At 35.9% G+C, this 17,844-nt stretch overlaps 2 protein-coding genes across 8 annotated transcripts in view; one reads left to right on the top strand and one right to left on the bottom strand.

Moving 5' to 3' along the window:
• The window catches only part of CYREN (cell cycle regulator of NHEJ), a 215,986-nt gene that overhangs the window by 79,177 nt on the left and 118,965 nt on the right, over positions 1–17,844 (top strand). For 2 of the 5 annotated variants that reach the window (XM_082398132.1, XM_082398136.1), the window contains one exon: positions 14,309–14,509. The exons of 2 other annotated variants lie outside the window; for them this stretch is intronic. In XM_082398132.1, coding sequence (XP_082254258.1) covers positions 14,309–14,365 — 57 coding nt within the window. In that variant the 3' untranslated portion in view covers positions 14,366–14,509. Of the gene's footprint in view, positions 1–14,308; positions 14,510–17,844 lie in introns of those variants that run through there. One more of the 5 variants, XR_014246381.1, reaches the window with a different exon arrangement.
• The window catches only part of LOC309631570 (cytosolic carboxypeptidase 3-like), a 51,179-nt gene that overhangs the window by 31,665 nt on the left and 1,670 nt on the right, over positions 1–17,844 (bottom strand). Inside the window, exons 1-3 of one of the 3 annotated variants that reach the window (XR_014246367.1) lie at positions 8,167–8,267; positions 7,853–7,963; positions 7,033–7,129 (exon numbers count right to left, since the gene is read on the bottom strand). The exons of the other annotated variants lie outside the window; for them this stretch is intronic. The gene's annotated coding sequence lies outside the window, so the exon portion shown is untranslated. Of the gene's footprint in view, positions 1–7,032; positions 7,130–7,852; positions 7,964–8,166; positions 8,268–17,844 lie in introns of those variants that run through there. 3 annotated transcript variants of the gene reach the window in all.

Raw genomic sequence — 17,844 nt, 5'->3', positions numbered from 1 at the left:
GTAAAATGGTATAGCTGCTGTGAAAAACAGTATGGAGGTTCCTCAAAAAATTAAAAGTAGAATTACCATATGATCCAGCAATTTCATTTTGGGGTATATACCCAAGAGAATGAAAAGCAATGTCTTGAAGAGACATCTGTACAATCATGTACATAGCAGCATTATTCACAATAGCTAAAATGTGGAAGCAACCCTGGTGTCCACTGATGGAAGAATGGATTAGCAAAATGTGGTATAAACATACAATAGAATATTATTCAGCCTCATAAAGGAAAGAAATTCTGAAATATGCTACAGCATGGATGAACCTTGAGGACATTATGCTAGATGAAATAAACCAATCACAAAAAGACAAATACTGTATGATTCTACTTATATAAGGTACTTAGTGTAGTCAAAATCATGAAGAAAGAAAGTATACAGTGGTTTCCAAGGGCTGGGGGAGCAGAGAATGGGGAGTTATTAATGGGTATAGAGTTTCAGTTTTTGAAGATGACAAGAGTTATGGGATGGTGGTGATGGTTGTACAGCAATGTGAATGTACTTAATATCACTGAAGTGTACACTTAAAAATGGCTAAGATGGTAAAAAAAAAAAAATGGCTAAGATGGTAAATGTTATGTGTATTTTTACTACAATAAAAGAATCAAACTCTATATTTTTGAGGGGGCTACTGGAAAAGAGGGTATCTACCAGACTTACAGTTGTGAGAATGTGAGGCTGGAATTCCATTTCGCCAGCAAGAGAGGAGAGTCTGAGAATGGAACCAACCCGGAAGAGGCAGAAATGACATTAAAATGGGGAAAAAACTTTGAATCCTAGTGATATCCTTTGAGCCCCTTATTTAAGCCATGGCTAAAGCCAGTCTTGTCCCTAGACTTTTTCCCTTACTAAGCCAACCAATTCCCCTTTTAGCTAAGCCATTTTTTTTGAAGAGTGTTTTGTTCCTTGCAGTGGATGGAGTCCTGATACATACCTTCAGAACATGATTTAGTAGGAAGAGAAGAAAATAGTCCCCATGTCAGTAAGTGGAAGCTCCATCTTCAGTTGCTCAGGCCTGGAATTCTGGAGACCTCTAGCTCTCCTTTTTATTGTTCAAACTCACACCCAAGCCATCAGCAAATTCTCTAGACTCTGTCAGATATATCTAAAATCTGATCACTTCTTATCCTCTCTACGGCTACCACCTTGGTCCAGCCACCACTTTTTCTTGCCTGGATAACTGCAATAGCCCCTTAAATGGTCTCCCCTTGTGGTTCATCATTCTACTCTCAAAACAACAGCCAAAGTGACCTTGCTGACACTTAAAGCACATCATGTCACTCCTCTGACTAAAACTCTCCAAACTCACTTAGAGTAAAAAGTGAAGTCCTAAGCCAGGTTTTACATGATTTGTCCCCCTCAACTTCCAACACCTATCTCACTTTATCTCTTACCACTGTTCTCCTTTTTCAGTCTTCTCTACCCTAATTAGCCTCCTTGGTCTTCCTAGAAGATGACAGACATGCTCCTTTCTCATGGCCTTTGCACTTCTAGTACCTGCCCCAGGAATAGATCCCCCTGGATTGTTCCCAAATTTTTACCCTTCCTATTCCATTGATGTTAGATTTGGATATATGACTTGATTTAGCCAGTGGAATGAGAAACAGGGACTTTAAACATACTTTCATGGTTTGGCGTGCCCTCCTGAACTCTTGTGATTTGCCATGAGCAGAACGTACCCTAACTGGCTGCTGGTCTTGGGGTGGGGGGAGGAAGAAATGTAGAATAGATCTGAAACAACCCACAGTCTGGATATAAGTTCAAGTGATCCCCTATTAGCCCAGTAGAGCCATAGATGATCCATGAACAGGAAAATAGGTATTTGCTATTATAAGCTACTGAGATTCTGAGAATTTTGTTTTAATGAATAAAACATGAATAGTGTTGAAACTGATACCTAGAAATAGAATGCTGTCCTAATAAAAACCTAAATTATGTGGCAATCATTGGCTTTGTGACTGAATAACAACAGGTGGCTATAGGAATCTAGAACAATAGTGACACAAATTATGTAGAGGTGATACATCTAGTAAAACTATCTTCTGTGACAGTGTGAAAGACAGAAAATGTACCTAACAGAACTGAGTCATTGGGCAAAGAGATTTTGAGGCAGAAAGTTTAGACTATGAGTTGGTTGTTGCTAGCTTTATTTGATAAGGTGTGCTACAAGAAAAAAATCAGCTCAAAAAATGTGGATAAAAAAACTGAATTGAGAGGGAAAACAGAGAGCCCCAAATTCTAGAATTTGTAGGTTGGCTTCAACATAGCCTTGAGGCAAAGGTCAAATCAAAGTAATGGCTTTTACGTCTGTGGTAGACAATCTCTAAGATGACCTCTGATGATTCCCATCTTTTAGTATTCATACCCTTCTGTAATCCTAGGTCACTGGGCTAAACATAGTGACTTACTTCTACTGAATGGTATATGGCAAAAGTAATGGGATTCTGCTTCTGAGATTAGGCTACCTTCACTGCAGTCTTTTCAGAGACCTTAGATAAAGGAACCCAGATAAGCCACTCCTGGATTCCTGACCCACAGGAACTATGTGATAATAAATGTTTGTTGTTTAAAGCTGCTAAGACTTGGGGTAATTAGTTACTCAGCAATAGAAAATGAATACAACATCTGTCTTGGTCCATTCACCTGCTATAACAAAATACCTCTGACTGTGTGGCTAATAAATAAGGGACATTTATTTCTCATAGATCTGGAGGCTGGAAGGTTGAGATGAGAGTGCCAGTATGGTCAGATGAGAGCTTTCTTTTGGGTTGTGGACTGCTTGTTGTATCCTCACAAGGCAGAAGGGGCTAGGGGTCTCTCTGGAGCCTCTTTTATAAGGCACTAATCCCATTCAGAGGGCTCTGCCCTCATGACATAATCACCTCCCAAAGGCCCCACCTTCTTGTACCATAATATGGGGCATTATAATTTCAACATATGACTTTTGGGGGACAGAAATATCTAGACCATAGCATTCCACCCCTAATCCCCTCAGATTCATGTCATTCTCACATGCAAAATTCATTCATCCCATCCCAACAACCCCTAATGTCTTAACTAATTCCAGCATCAACTCTAAACTCCAAAGTCTTATCTCAATAACATCTAAATCAGATATGGATGAGACTCAAAATATGATTCATCCTGAGGTAAATTTCCTGTCCAGTTGTGAACACATGAAACCAATCAAGTTACGTGCTTCCAAAATACAACTGTGGGACAGGCATAGGATAAGACATTCCCATTGCAAAAGGGAGAAAAAGGAAAGAAGGATGGGGGGATGTGTCCCAAGCAAGCTCAAAACCTAGTAAAGCAGATTCAATTAGATCTTAATGGTCATGAATAATCCTCTTGCCCCAATGCTCTGCCTTCTGGACCCACTGGGGTGGCAGTAGCACGCCAACAGCTTGGCAGGGCGCTACTCATGCCTGGCTCTCTGTCTGGACTCTGCCCACACCACAGTGCACAGCTCCAGGCGGCTCACCTCCATGGCCTCTATTGGAAGCCGTCTGCCCTGTTAAAACCTAGGTGTTAATGGCCCTGATGATCTCTTAGTCACCTTCAGGGCTTTTTAAAATTTGTCTTCATGACACAAACAGATGGAAAGATATACTGTGTTCTTAGATTAGAAGAAGAATTAATATTGTTAAAATGACCACACTACCCAAGGCAATCTACAGATTCAATGCAATCCCTGTCAAAATACCAATGGCATTTTTCACAGAACTAGAACAAATATTTTAAAAATTTGTATGGAAACATGAAAAACCCAATAGCCAAAACAATCTTGAGAAAGAAAAACAGAGCTGGAGGAATAACACTCTCTGACTTCAGACTATACTACAAAGCCACAGTAATCAAAACAGTATGGTACTAGCACAAAAATAAACACATACATCAATGGAACAGAATAGAGAGCCCAGAAATAAACCCACACACTTAATGCCCAATTAATCTACGACAAAGGAGGCAAGAATATACAATGGAGAAAAGAATCTCTTCACCAAGTGGGGGTGGGAAAACTGGACAGCTACATGTAAAAGAATGAAATTAGAACATTCACTAATACCATATACAAAGATAAAGTCAAAATGGATTAGAGACCTAAATGTAAGACTGGAAACCATAAAACTCCTAGAGGAAAACATCGGCAGAACACTCTGACATGAATTGTAGCAGTATTTTTTGGATCTATCTCTTAAAGCAAAGGAAATAAAAGCAAAAATAAACAAATGGGACCTATTTAAACTTAAAATCTTTGGCACAGCAAAGGAAACCATAAACAAAACAAAAAGCCTACTGAATGGGAGAAAATATTTGCAAATGATATGATTGATAAAGGGTTAACATCCAACATATATAAACCGCTCATATGACTCAACATCAAAAAAACAAACAACCCGGGACTTCCCTGGTGGCCCAGTGGTTAAGACTCCACACTTCTACCACAGGGGGCATGGGTTCAATCCCTGGTCAGGGAACTAAGATCTCACATGCCACACAACCAAAAAAGAAAGAAAGAAAGAAAAAGAACAAACAAGCAAACAGAAATCCAAACAACCCAATTAAAAAATGGGCAGAAGAACTGAATAGACATTTTTCCAAAGAAAAAATGCAGATGGCCAACAGGTACATGAAAAGATGCTCAACACTGCTAATCATTAGGAAAATGCAAATCAAAACCACAATGAGATATCACCTCACACCTGTCAGAATGGCTATCATCAAAAAGAACACGAATAACAAATGATGGCGAGAATGTGGAGAAAAGGGAACCCTCATACACTATTGGTGAGAATGTAAATTAGTGGATCCACTATGGAAAACAGTATGGAGGTTTCTCAAAAATAGAACTACCATATGACCCAGCAATTCCACTCCTGGGTGTATATCTGAAAAAAACAAGACCCCTCATTTGAAAAGATACATCCATCCCAATGTTCACAGCAGCATTATTTACAATTGCCAAGATATGGAAGCAACCTAAGGAAGCGTCCATTAACAGATGAATGGATAAAGATGACGTGTATGTATATGTGTGTGTGTGTGTGTGTGTATATATATATATATATATATATATATATATATATATACACACACACATATATATACACACACACACACACACACAATGGAATACTACTCAGCCAAAAAAAAAGAATGAAATTTTGCCATTTGCAGCAACATGGATGGACTTGAAGGGTATTATGATAAGTGAAATAAGTCAGAAAGAGAAAAACAAATACTGAATGATATCACTTATATGTGAAATCTAAAAAATACAACCAACTAGTGAATATAACAAAAAAGAAGCAGACTCACAGATATAGAGAACAAACTAGTGGTTACCAGTGGGAAGAGGGAAGGGGGGGAGGGGCAATACAGGGGTGGGGAATTAAGGGGTACAAACTATTATGTATAAAATAAGCTACAAGGATAATTGTACAACATGGGGAATCAGCCAATATTTTATAATAACTATAAATGGAGTGTAACATTTAAAAATTGTGGCTCTCCCCTTCAGTTCAAACTGGTAGTTTTCCTGCTGGGGTGGCTGATTAGTTCCATGGTTCATACCCACATTCATCTCCTTATCAAATGGTTGGTCCTCCACACACTTACTGTTCTATTCTGAACACACATTCTCATTCTTTGGATTATGGATGGGCTGAGAATTTTCCAGACTTCAATGTTCTGGGTCCTTTTTGCTTAACAATTCCTTCTTCAGTTCATTTATGTCTTCTTGCATTTAACTGTATGCAGTCAGGAGGAACCAAGCCACTCCTTCAACACTTTGCTTAGATATCTACTCAGCTAAATATACAATTTTGTCACTCACAAGTTCTACCTTGCACAAAACACTAGAACACAAACACAATTCAGCCAAGTTCTTTACCATTTTATAGCAAGGGCTGCATTTTGTCCATTGTCCAGTAACGTGTTCTTCGTTTCTGAGACCTTATCTGTACATGATTACTTATGTATTGTCTAAAAAGATGGAAACTTACTCTCCTGCTCTCTTCCTTTCTTTCTGAGCTCTCTCCACAATCACCTGCAGACGTCCTTTCATGGCAATATCAGCATTTTCTAACATGTACCAATAGAGTACTGTCTTAGCTTGTCTTAGTCACCTCCTAACACCATCACATTGGAGGTCAGGGTTGGGGCGGGGGCACAAACATTCAGTACTAATACCACCTAAAGTCCCTAATCCTCCTGCTCTTATCTCCTCCTCGGGCACTTCTGATCATCTAACACATCATATATTTTACTTACCAACTAGAATATAAGTTACAGAGGGAGGGATTTTTGTCTTGTTTTGTTCACTGCTCTATTCCCAAGCACATAGTTGGAGCTCAGTACGTAGTTGTTAAGTAAATAAATGAATGAATGAATGAATATAGGACTAGAAGTCAGGTGATGTATGTTAGGCTACCAACTCTCATTAACAAGAGGTGTGGCTTTTGAAACGTAATTTAATCTCTCTGGATCTTAACTGTTCTCATCAATAAGCAAGAGTATTAAAAAACCCTAAGGTTAGGGCTTCCCTGGTAGTGCAGTCGTTGAGAGTCTGCCTGCTAATGCAGGGGACACGGGTTCGAGCCCTGGTCTGGGAGGATCCCGCATACCGCAGAGCAACTGGGCCCGTGAGCCACAACTGCTGAGCCTGTGCGTCTGGAGCCTGTGCTCCGCAACAAGAGAGGCCGCGATAGTGAGAGGCCCGCGCACCGCGATGAAGAGTGGCCCCCGCTAGCCGCAGCTAGAGGAAGCCCTCACACAGAAACGAAGACCCAACACAGCCAAAAAAATAAATAAATAATAATTAAAGGTGCTAATAATTAAAAAACAAAAACAAAAAACCCTAAGGTTAGAAAATTCTATGATTTAAGAATATGGTACATAGTAAGAAAATAACAATTATGATATACAATAATTATACAACTGCAAACTTTTTTTTTGCCTGATTGTTAGTCATAATAAGAAGGGTACCTATTTGGCATATCCATATCATAGGCAGAAATTTCATTCGTACTTGAGAAGATCAGTCTGAGAGTCACTGGATTCTGAACTGTCAGAGCCATGGCTACTACAAAAAATAATAAATTACTTCAATTTACAGAATGTTTTGGTGGTATTTTAAGATTTCAACTGTTTTACTTTATTATCTTATTGGAATGGTAGAAATAGTTCTAATTATAAGAAGAATGTTTACAAAGGTAGTATAGATGTTTGGTAGTTCTAAGCATTATAAGAGTATTAGAAGAATGATGACTGAAATTGACTGGAACACGTCAAATATAAACAAATCTATGAGTTCAAAATGATACTCTCTATCTGCAAACAATACAGGGGCACTAACTCAAAGTCTGAAAATTTATAAATAAAGCGGAAGAATCAAACATTTGTTCTGCTTTTCCTATAGGAACTGCACTAAAATTAGCACCTTCCTTCTTCCAGTAACATTCCCTTGGCATTAAATTTTGCACTTATTATTCACTAACTTAGATTATTTATATGGTATCTCTATAAGTGTGTCAGTTCTCTGTGGGTAATGACAGCATTAAAAACAATTTGAATATGTCTTTCATATATAGTACATAGTGGGTGCTCAATTAATATCATCTGAATAAATGAATAAATGAAGTCTTGATGAGGTCTGGCTAAAGTAATGTGCATGGGAAAAATTTTCCTCCACCTATAGCCAGGATTTTCAGTACAGACTGAAAATTATATCCTCATATTATTATAAAGAGAATAGTGTAAGTAGAACAGCACAGCAAATTACATTACTACCACCATCTTGACTTACCTAGACTCTAGATCCAATGTAATTTCTTTCAGAGAAGTATCTGAATCATCAAGGACTTTTTCCAAGTTTATGTTTTTCCATTTCTTCTAATTCTTTCAGGCACTGATAATACTAGGGGAAAATGATAGATGAGTTAATTATAAAATAACTATTTCCTAATTAAACTGAATATTTATAGATACCTGGAACATCAAGTACAAGAAACACTGAACACTGTTAGGATATTAAAAGGAACAAACTGCTGTAGGCCCATAGGCAGGTTATGTTATCTGAGAGACTGGAGTCTGATGTATCATCAAATGGACTTTACTTACCTTGGTTCGGTTTGGATCACAGTTGTCCAAGAGAGAATCACAAAAATGATATCCCATCGACTCCAAGTCTTTTGTGTTGAAATGAGTGCCTCTTTTATTACCTAAAACATCAATAAGTTTAGCCACCTTTGAGGGTGACTTAAACATTTTTTCTTAGCAGGTAGGCCTAAGTTGCACAACAAAGTGTAAACAAAACATCTGATACGATTCCATATTCTGTCCTTTGGATTTTCTACACTGGGACAGGTCATTTAACAGCTTATTGCTTTCCCTTGTTCCCCCTCCACCACCTGGACCAAAGGTGACTTAATACAGATTAGTCTATTGCAAAGCAGAAGAAAATTCAGTAAGAAAGTTATGGAATACTTGGTTACCAGTTATAAGCACGCTAGTTATCACTTAGAGAAAAACCTGGGTAAATATTTTAATGTTTTCATCATCATTAATAGTGTTATAACAATTTCAAGGTGCTTTAAAAACTAGCCAGAAGTTACAAGTGTGGGTTTCCAGCACTTTCCTTTGAGTTGATACATTTTCTAATAATGTGACAATTACCTTAATATGGGGCATTCTAAGGATAATGTTAAATGTGACTAAAAGCTTTCTTAAATGGAACTAGGGCACACTTTTTAGTTCAAGGAACCAATTAAAATACAAATTGACAAAAAACAAAAACAAAGCCCAGTCTAAGTTTGCCTTAAAAATGGCAAATCTACTAAAGATATTTCTATCCTGATATTTTACTTATGAGCATTGCTTTTTCTTGAAATCATTAGAGTCATCTGTAGGAACCCCTTCTAAAACAAAAACAAAAGCCCCAAACAAGCAATTAAAGATTAGTTCATGAAACAACCAATTAGTTCATGAAACAACCAATTAGGTATTCTATGTATGTGCTAAAACTCCCTTTTCTAAACAAAGGAAAATGATGATAGAGATATATAGTGGGAGTCTGTTTATCCTATTTATAGAATTGATTAGATATCAGTATGTATCTAAGTAGGAAGAAAGTGCTCACTATCCAGCTGCCTACACTATTAATCTTACATTAAAAACGTCTCTTTGGTTTAAAGCTCCGACAGTCATGAATGAGGACACTTGATCTTACCCAGAGTGGATCCACAAAAAGTGGCCTCCATGGTAAAGCTGTTCCTGATTCCCATTTTCCACATTACCACTCTTCCTATTCCCTCTTTGCTCTTCTGAATATTAAACTTGCAAGCTGAGAATGAAAACTGAAAAGACACAAATAAAAATGAGACCCATTGCTTTTCTAATCACAATGTCTTTCATAAAAAGTAAGGTTGGAAATGAAAAAGTAGTTTTGCAAAAGCAATAATTCTCTCTAAAGCTTCGGGAGCTTTTATATCCTGACCAATGAAAATAACTCATTTTAAGGATGACATATTTAGATTTCTGAGAATTACAGACTTAAATTCTGAAATAAATTTTATTTTTTATCTATATATAACATATGCATTCAAAACCAGCTGATGAATTCTTGATAGTGTTGACTTTAAAAGGCTATAGGAAGGAGCCTAAACATGTTTAGGAATGAAGATCAGTGTTGTAGATTTTCAGAATCGAATAAAGATGCTTTATCATCACATGAAAGATAATCTGAAAGTCGCCCTGAAGGACTGTTATAACATCAGTATCTACAATGAGTTTTTGTAATTTAATTACAATTTAAAAAATTTACTTTGTGTTCCATTCTGTGAATTTTAACACATGTATAGGTTTGTGTAAACACTACCACAAATCAGGATATAGGACAATTCCATCACCTCTTAAAAACTCCCTTGTGCCATCCCTTTGCAGTCACAAGTATTTCACTTATTTTGGAGTGATGGTGAATGATATTCTTTTAAATTTTGGTTTCCAGTTGTTCACTGTGAGTATATAGAACTGCAGTTGGTTTTTGTGGGTCGACCTTGTATCCTATGACACTGCTAAATTCACTTATTAGTTCTAGGAGTTTTTGTGGATTGCATGGGTTTTCTATGAACACAATCACGCCTGCCTTTCCAATCTGTCTGCCTTTTCTTTCTTTTTCTTCCCTTATTGCACTTGTTAGAACCTCCAGTATAAGGCTGAATTAAAGGGGTAAAAGTGGATATCCTTGCCTTGTTCCTGATCTCAGGAGGAAAACAATCAGTCTTTTATCATTAAGTATGGTGGTAGGATATTGGGCATTTTTTTTCATATCTCAAATTACTGGTCATTAAACATTTCACACAGTTGCTTTCTTATGGTCAACTGTATAAACCAATCAGAATAACTAAATAAAAAAGCAGTTTACTGACTAAGATTATCCATTTTGCTGTCTTGCATGGGCAACATGTAGTAAAGGAAAAGTCAAAATATTAAAGGTACTTACTGTATCTGGACAATTTTTGCTCAGCCTAAGTGGAAAGATTCGTTGCTGTTAGTATAGTGCTTTACATCTATCACTATCATCACAGCCATACATGAAGATGTTCTCTTTCTTACTATGGCCATGAAGGTCACAATACAAAATAACCTCTCGTTTCTCCATCAATCTACCAAGAAGAAAAAGAACAAGTTTCTACATTTTACCTCTGCATTTTTCTTCTATGGCTGTAATTATGGATTAACAAGTCTAATATCCAAATAAATAGAATTTCTTATATCCTAGTTTTCAATTTCTTTTCTTACCTCTTATGATTATTAACATATAATTTTTTAAACACCTACAGTAAGTTCCTATTAATTGTATATAAAATATGAATGTTTTAGCCTTCTAGTATAAGGACAAAATTTACCTTACTCCCAAGACTTTCTCCAGGAGGAGATCTCTGCTCATTTGATTGTTTTTTTTTTTGTTGTACACAGAAAACAGCTCACTCTTATCTTTGCCTTTTAGCTCTCACATAGATTCTTTCTGACTGAAGTATCTTCTTTCTTCATCTTTGTAAATGCAAATACTACCCCTTATCCCTCAACACCAACCTCATGTCTCACTTCCTCTCTGACTAGTCAAGCCCACAGACTTTTCTTTTTTTGAACTCCTGTAGCACTTAATGTTGGTACCATTTACTTGGCACTTGCCTAGGTAAGTTTTTATATTTTTGATATTTAATCTTGTTATGGATAGGGAATGCTTCAAAACATCTAAAACAGTGCTATGCACACAAGTACCAAAATATGTGTTAAAAATTGAGTGCCTGATGACTTAGTGCTGAAGCCAATTAATATTTAACCTTTGAGTAATGTGGTGAGTAAATATCATTTTGAGAAAAACAGTACCAAAGTTTGAATTGATTGTTTTTCTGGTAAATTTCTAATAAATAATTTAAAGAAATTATTTCTCAAGAGCACAATTCTTAGCCTGCATAATTTAGGCATTCAATGAATATTAAAGTAATAAAAAATAAGTCCCCCAAACTGGCTGATGAAAATAACCAGTAGAGAGGCTTTCAAAAGGTGAAAAAGTGGTGGTGTTAAGGTGGTAGGATTACTGGCATTTTTGCCTTTATTTTCATATCATATTTCCAAACTTCATATAGCATTATTATATTACTTAAATAACTGAAATTACATATACTGTTTGTTATATCTGGAAGAATAAATACCAAATGTTAACAATTTATAGTAACATGAAATGTATTACTTTTATAACGAAATATTAAATCCTAAAATCAAAATATTCAAAGTGTAGCTTCTATCCAAAACAATACTTCTTTAAACTATAGTGAAATCCCAAGCTGAAGTCTGTTACATGTATTAATTTATTACCCTTTTTCATTTGATGACCAATAAATTCTAACTGATAACATAAAATTGACATAAAGTCACCAAATGATCATTACAAGTTTTTAGGAAAAGGACTAGATTATAAAGTAAGACTATCAAGTTAGCTCCTTAAATGAGATACACTGTACATTTTTAAACCATTTCCCCAGTTTTAATGAACATTTGGTTTCTTATAAGTGAGTCAAAAGAAACCTCTAAGTAATTAAATCCCAAAGAAATGTTACTACTTTTGAAGTCAAACAGCATAATAGGGTCTCTCATCTTACACTAATTTAAATCACTTTAGAAACAGTTGGGATTTTTTTCTTAGCCACAGTTAAGATATTCTAAGTATCTTACACTAAGTATCCTATATTAAAATCTACTCTCTATTATTCTCAAATACTTTAAATATATTTAATCTTAGACATACTTACAGCCTCTCACCTTTCCACACGTATGTGACTGAATTTTATTCCATTTATCTGCCTATGATTAATTAATTGCATTAAAGTAGTTCTCTTTCTTGGAAGTCTTTCTGAAACTTATTGAATAGATTCCTGCCTTAACCTTCTTATGAGGCAATTTAAGAAGAACAAAGACATATAAAATATCTTCCATAGAGACAAGCCAAAGGGCCTTGGCCTGTAATCCATCTTGTGTTGGGCCAGGCACCCTTAATGTCAAAGAGCATTAAGTAGACATTATAAATACTCTAATGGGCATCCCATCAGCTCCCTTTCTATTAAAAAATAAATAAACTTTAAATTTTGGAATAACTTTAGATTTACGCAAAACTGGCAAAATAGTAGAGAGAGTTTCCATATATCTACCCCTCATCCAGTTTCCCCTAATGTTAACATATTACATAACCACGGCACATTGTCAAAAACTAAGGAACCAACGTTGGCACATTACTATTAAACTCCCAACCTTATTTGGATTTCACTAGTTTTCCCAATAATGTCCTTTTTCTGTCCCAGAATCCAATCTAGGATACCACATTGCATTTACTCAGCTCTCTTTTCATTGTGTGCCATCCCCAGGAAAATAAGTAAGTTATGGGTTACTCTTTATGACTTAAATATTTCCCAAATAACTTCAGAGAATCCTGAAGTCCACATTTGTGAGGGGTATAAAACATGAGTTTTTACTCCTTTTTGTGGGGATCTGCACTTCACTCCCCATGTGTCTATAAAGATAAAAGGATTAACATGAAAGCTGAGGCTGAACTAAGATAACTAGAGCCATGCTGGGTGCTCCTGAAGCCTGTCAGCTCCTCTGAGGGACTGGAGGTATCTTTGAGGTCCTCCTCGAAACAGGGCTCTTATGCTTGTACTAGGGGCCCTGATGACAGAGCTGGATGAGGATATAAACACTCTCTATAATAGTACTTATTATTGTAACATTTGAACAATCCTAAATAGTTTACGAAGAGTTATTACATCTATATCTAATTCATTAACTTTTTTTCTTTCTACATTTGCGGAAACACTGAATACATTTAGAGCTTCCAATGTTCCAGTAATATTGGGCACTTTGTTCTGGGCACTTTAGTAGTAATATTCTCATTTAATCCTCCTGTCTGTGAGGTAAGCATTATTATTCCCACTTTATAGATGAGAAAACTGAGGTTTGGGTTTGTTTTTAAATTGCTCAGGATCACACACTTAGCAAATGATATAGCAGGGATTCCAATCTGATATGTTTTCACTCTAGTCTCCACATTCTTAACCAAAAAAGGTTAAGAGGATTTGGGTGTTCTTTGACTCCAATAAATCTTTCTACTCTAGCAGTGCCTATTCCTGATTGTTATTACTTGAACCTATTAAAGAATTCACCCAGTCATTCAACAAAGCTTTAAATACAATGTGCATTTTACTGTTCTGATTCTTTAGAAAATTTAAAGCTGTTCATTTTTTCCAGGGGCAAATAAGACTATTCATGAAAGTTTAAATAAATATGTAACCTGTCATCAAAAGACTCATCATAGAGCAATGTATGGTCAACATAGTGCCAGAAGGCTCTGTAGATGTAATTAATTTTCACATATAAGGGATTCAAGGATCCCAAAATAAACATCAGTGCTACCATTAACTTTAGGAAGAAACCAAATTTTAGGATAGGCAAATTTAACTATACATTTTCACTAAGCCATTAAAATGTTCTAGAGTCTATTTCATTATTTAAAAGAAAGCTAGTGAATGTAGTGGCATAATGCCAGAAAGGTACAGAAGCAGACTTGGGAAGAATGAGGGAAAAAACTAAGTAGCTAAACTATCTTAAGAAAACCTAGAGTAAAATGAGTGGGATTGTGGGAGCGAAATTCTTACTACCAAGTTTACTAAATAAGCAGAGGGCAATTTGATGCTTATTTTACCTACAGATCATGTTCTGGCTATACCAAACAGAAGGAAATGATTCTTTCAGGAGAGATGTATAGTTACAGTTTAAATCCCATCCAGCTAAGGAACACCGATAATTTCCCACAATCACACCATCTGGATTCAGCATGGGTACCACCTTGAAGATGAAAGTGTCCCGGAGCAACTGTGCATCACTTGAGTCTCCTAAAATATAATCAAGGAAGCCCTTCATGATCCAAGAGCTGTTGGTTTCTCCTGGATGTACCCCTGCAGTCAAAATCATGGCCTTTCGCTTTCTTGACTCACTGTTCTTCAAGGGGGTAGTAATCGTTAAAACATACACCATGTTCCTAGTAATTGTGTGGCACAAGACACGTATTTTACAAAGCTTTGACTGTACTGGGTCATTATTGATGCTAGAAAGGTATTCTTGCAGGTTTGTGTAAGTGTATGGATAGCAGTGAGCAAAGTAGCAGGTATCTTTATTGTGTGGAAATTGAAATGTCCATGTAAGAAAGAAATAATGGCGCCCATCTTGCCCCTGGTTGTTTCTATAATACTTCATTTGGTCTCCTATTCTCTGCCAGCCAATATTATGAGCATTGGCCTCGTTTTCAGAATAAAACAGTGGGTGCATACCCTGATTATAAAGACTAGCAGGCTTGGTGAAATTGACAATAGTGAATCTGTAGACTATTCCTGCTTGGGTACTAGTGACTTGGAAATAGTACCACTGGGTGTGTTTATTTGTGAACAGGTCAGGGCGCACAGTCAGCTGGTATTCATATTCTGCCCTAAGACACAAAAAAAGGAAGGGGAAAAAAAGCACATAAAAATGTAAAAATGACATTCAATTTTAAATTAAATAATAAAAGTAATAATAAATATACAAATAATAAATTACCTATTCACAGAAAGCTTTTTATTTGGGAAACAACATTTATTTAGGCAATGTCCAACAAGCAAGTAATTGCAAAAAATCAGTTTTGAAGTTTTTTCTTTTGTTGGATGCGAAACTGCTTCTATGCTAATTCTAAAGCCTTTTTATTCCTTTGTAATTCGAGAGAGCACATAAAAAAATGGGCATTTGACAAAAATTATATATGTCAACCCAGTTATGTTTCCTATAAAAGAAGTGATTAAAGAGTTCTTAAGTTTTTAAGAATTAAAGTCCCATGTTTCTTTTTTTTACATCAGACATATATTTCTGTTTTATATTAGATTCTAACTCTAGGAATCTGAAATACCTATCACTAAGAAAGGTTAGAAACATATATAAATTACTATGAGCATATGGATTACAAAACTGTAAACTCTTTGAGAGGACAGGAACTGTATTTCATAACTATTTGCATCCCCCATACTTAGTCATTGAAGATATTTAAATCAAGGCAAAATTAATTTCATTAGTATATTACTTATATATCTAACAATTTTACCTGGTTGACTTTTTTTTACCAGGTGCCTCCTATTCTATCAGCATTATGCACTTATTGTGTGTGTATATGTGTTTATGTGTGTAGTTATAAACAGTGAACTAGGAATTGATGAAATGAATGTTGTAAAACCATGAGAGCCATTGAATCTAGGTGACGGGTATATGCCAGTTAATGTAGAACTGTATTATGCTCTGTACTTAAGTGTACGTTTAAAATTTTTCATAAAAAATTTAAAAAAAAAGAATATCCTTGGATTGCAGGCATGTTCCCAAGCACGTTTTACAGAACACTTATCTGAAGAACTACTCCATTAAAAAGTTTGAGAAGCAGTGTGTGTGTGTGTGTGTGTGTGTGTATGTGTGTGTGACAATTCATATTGGCATACTGAAAATGTACATTACAGAAACCTGTTTAACTTTAATTCATAGTTCTCAAAATTGTTTGAATCCAGAACCTTCCATACCTACCCCCTTACAATAATCTCTAAGTAGCATCTATACTTCAAGGAATTATAGTTCAGTAAAGGATACTAAAACTAATGTATCTAATACAGGAAATAATAAATAGTTGACAGTATAGCTCCTCAAATAAAAATAATTAAAACCTACACTTTGACTACCTTCTGTAGATTACCACTCTCAAACCTTGCTTCAAACATCAAAGTATCATCACAGTTATTCACAGGCTGCTTCAAGGGTGTTCGGTTGCCCCCAACTTGGGAATACACAAAACAAGGCTCTTTGTAGGCTGTTGAGAAACCATAAAGATATCAAGCCATAGCGAAAGTATATAGGCTATTCTGCATAGAGTTTGGAACTACAGTATAACTGAAGTGTCACTAAGGATTATAAATTTTAACATAATTTGACACTAGCATATAGGTTTATGTTGAAATAAGAAAGTCTAAGTATTTAAACTAGAAAAGCAATGCCTGAAATAAATTCATATGTTTCTCACAGTAAAAATACTTACTCTACTTCTGGTTATAATGAAGTAATTGGTTCTGAAGTCATCTTTTCACTGTAAATGACGATAAAACTGGACAAAAAATATGAATTAACTGTTTTCATGCATTTGGACAACACAAAGACCAGAATTACATATGGTTCTTGAAAGAAGGTAAATACATGAAATAAGCCCATGTTTAATTCTTGTTTTCTTCCTGGGGGTACTTTTTACCTCTTAGGAAGATGGCACTTAAGGATAGCATAACAGTCATGTTGAGCTGAGGAGGCGAGATTGTTGCCTGGGGCTGCTGAAATTGGTACCCTGGGTACCAGAGAGAAGAACGCGACGTAGAGGGAGGGCTTCAATAGTCTACATGGTGGTTCCCCAGTCCTTGGCTGAAGGCTTGGCTCTACAAGCACAGGATAAGACTAAGGAAGATAAGACAGAGTGCTACTGTGGGACTGAGATACCAGAGGATAAACATTCTAGGATATATTGAAATTCCAACCTATCCAGAATACAAAGACTTCACTGAGCACCTCAGGCATTCAATCGTGACTCTAGAAAGGTTGTATATTAGGCATAAGAACCACATTCAGGAGTGAGGGCCACGACCTAGGACTAAGGACAAAATGAAAACAGACGTGTTTTTATAAAAAAAATAAACCAATCCCAAAGGAAGCAAAATGATTTGCCAGCAATTTAGCTGCCTACCAGAAAAAAATTCAACGTACTTTTTAAAAACATAATACAAACTCCTACAACATATCTTTCACAATTTCCCACATATGATAAAAAAAAATTATGAAGCACACAGAGAAGAAGGAAATGTGATCCAATAAATATTTAACAGACCCCAAGATAACTCAGATGGTACGATTAACAGAGAAGGACTTTGAATATATGTTAAAATACTTAAAGGAAAAGATAGAGATAGTGAATAAACAGATCAAGTAATCTAAAAAAAAAAGAAACTATAAAAAGAATGAAATGAAAATTCTAGAAATAAAAAGTACAATAATGGAAATGAAAGATTTACCAGATGGGCTTAAGAGAAACTGAATATTGCAAAGGAAAGACTCAGTGAACTTAAAAACAAATGAATACAATTATCCAAACCCAAGGCCAGAGGAGAAAAAAAGAACAAAGACCCAGTGACATGTGGGAGA

The sequence above is a fragment of the Balaenoptera borealis genome (genome assembly GCF_965194805.1).
Source record: "Balaenoptera borealis genome assembly, chromosome: 7".
Taxonomy (NCBI): Eukaryota; Metazoa; Chordata; class Mammalia; order Artiodactyla; family Balaenopteridae; genus Balaenoptera; species Balaenoptera borealis.
Note: the sequence above shows the minus strand (reverse complement) of the source record. Positions and strands in the feature narration are given on the sequence as shown.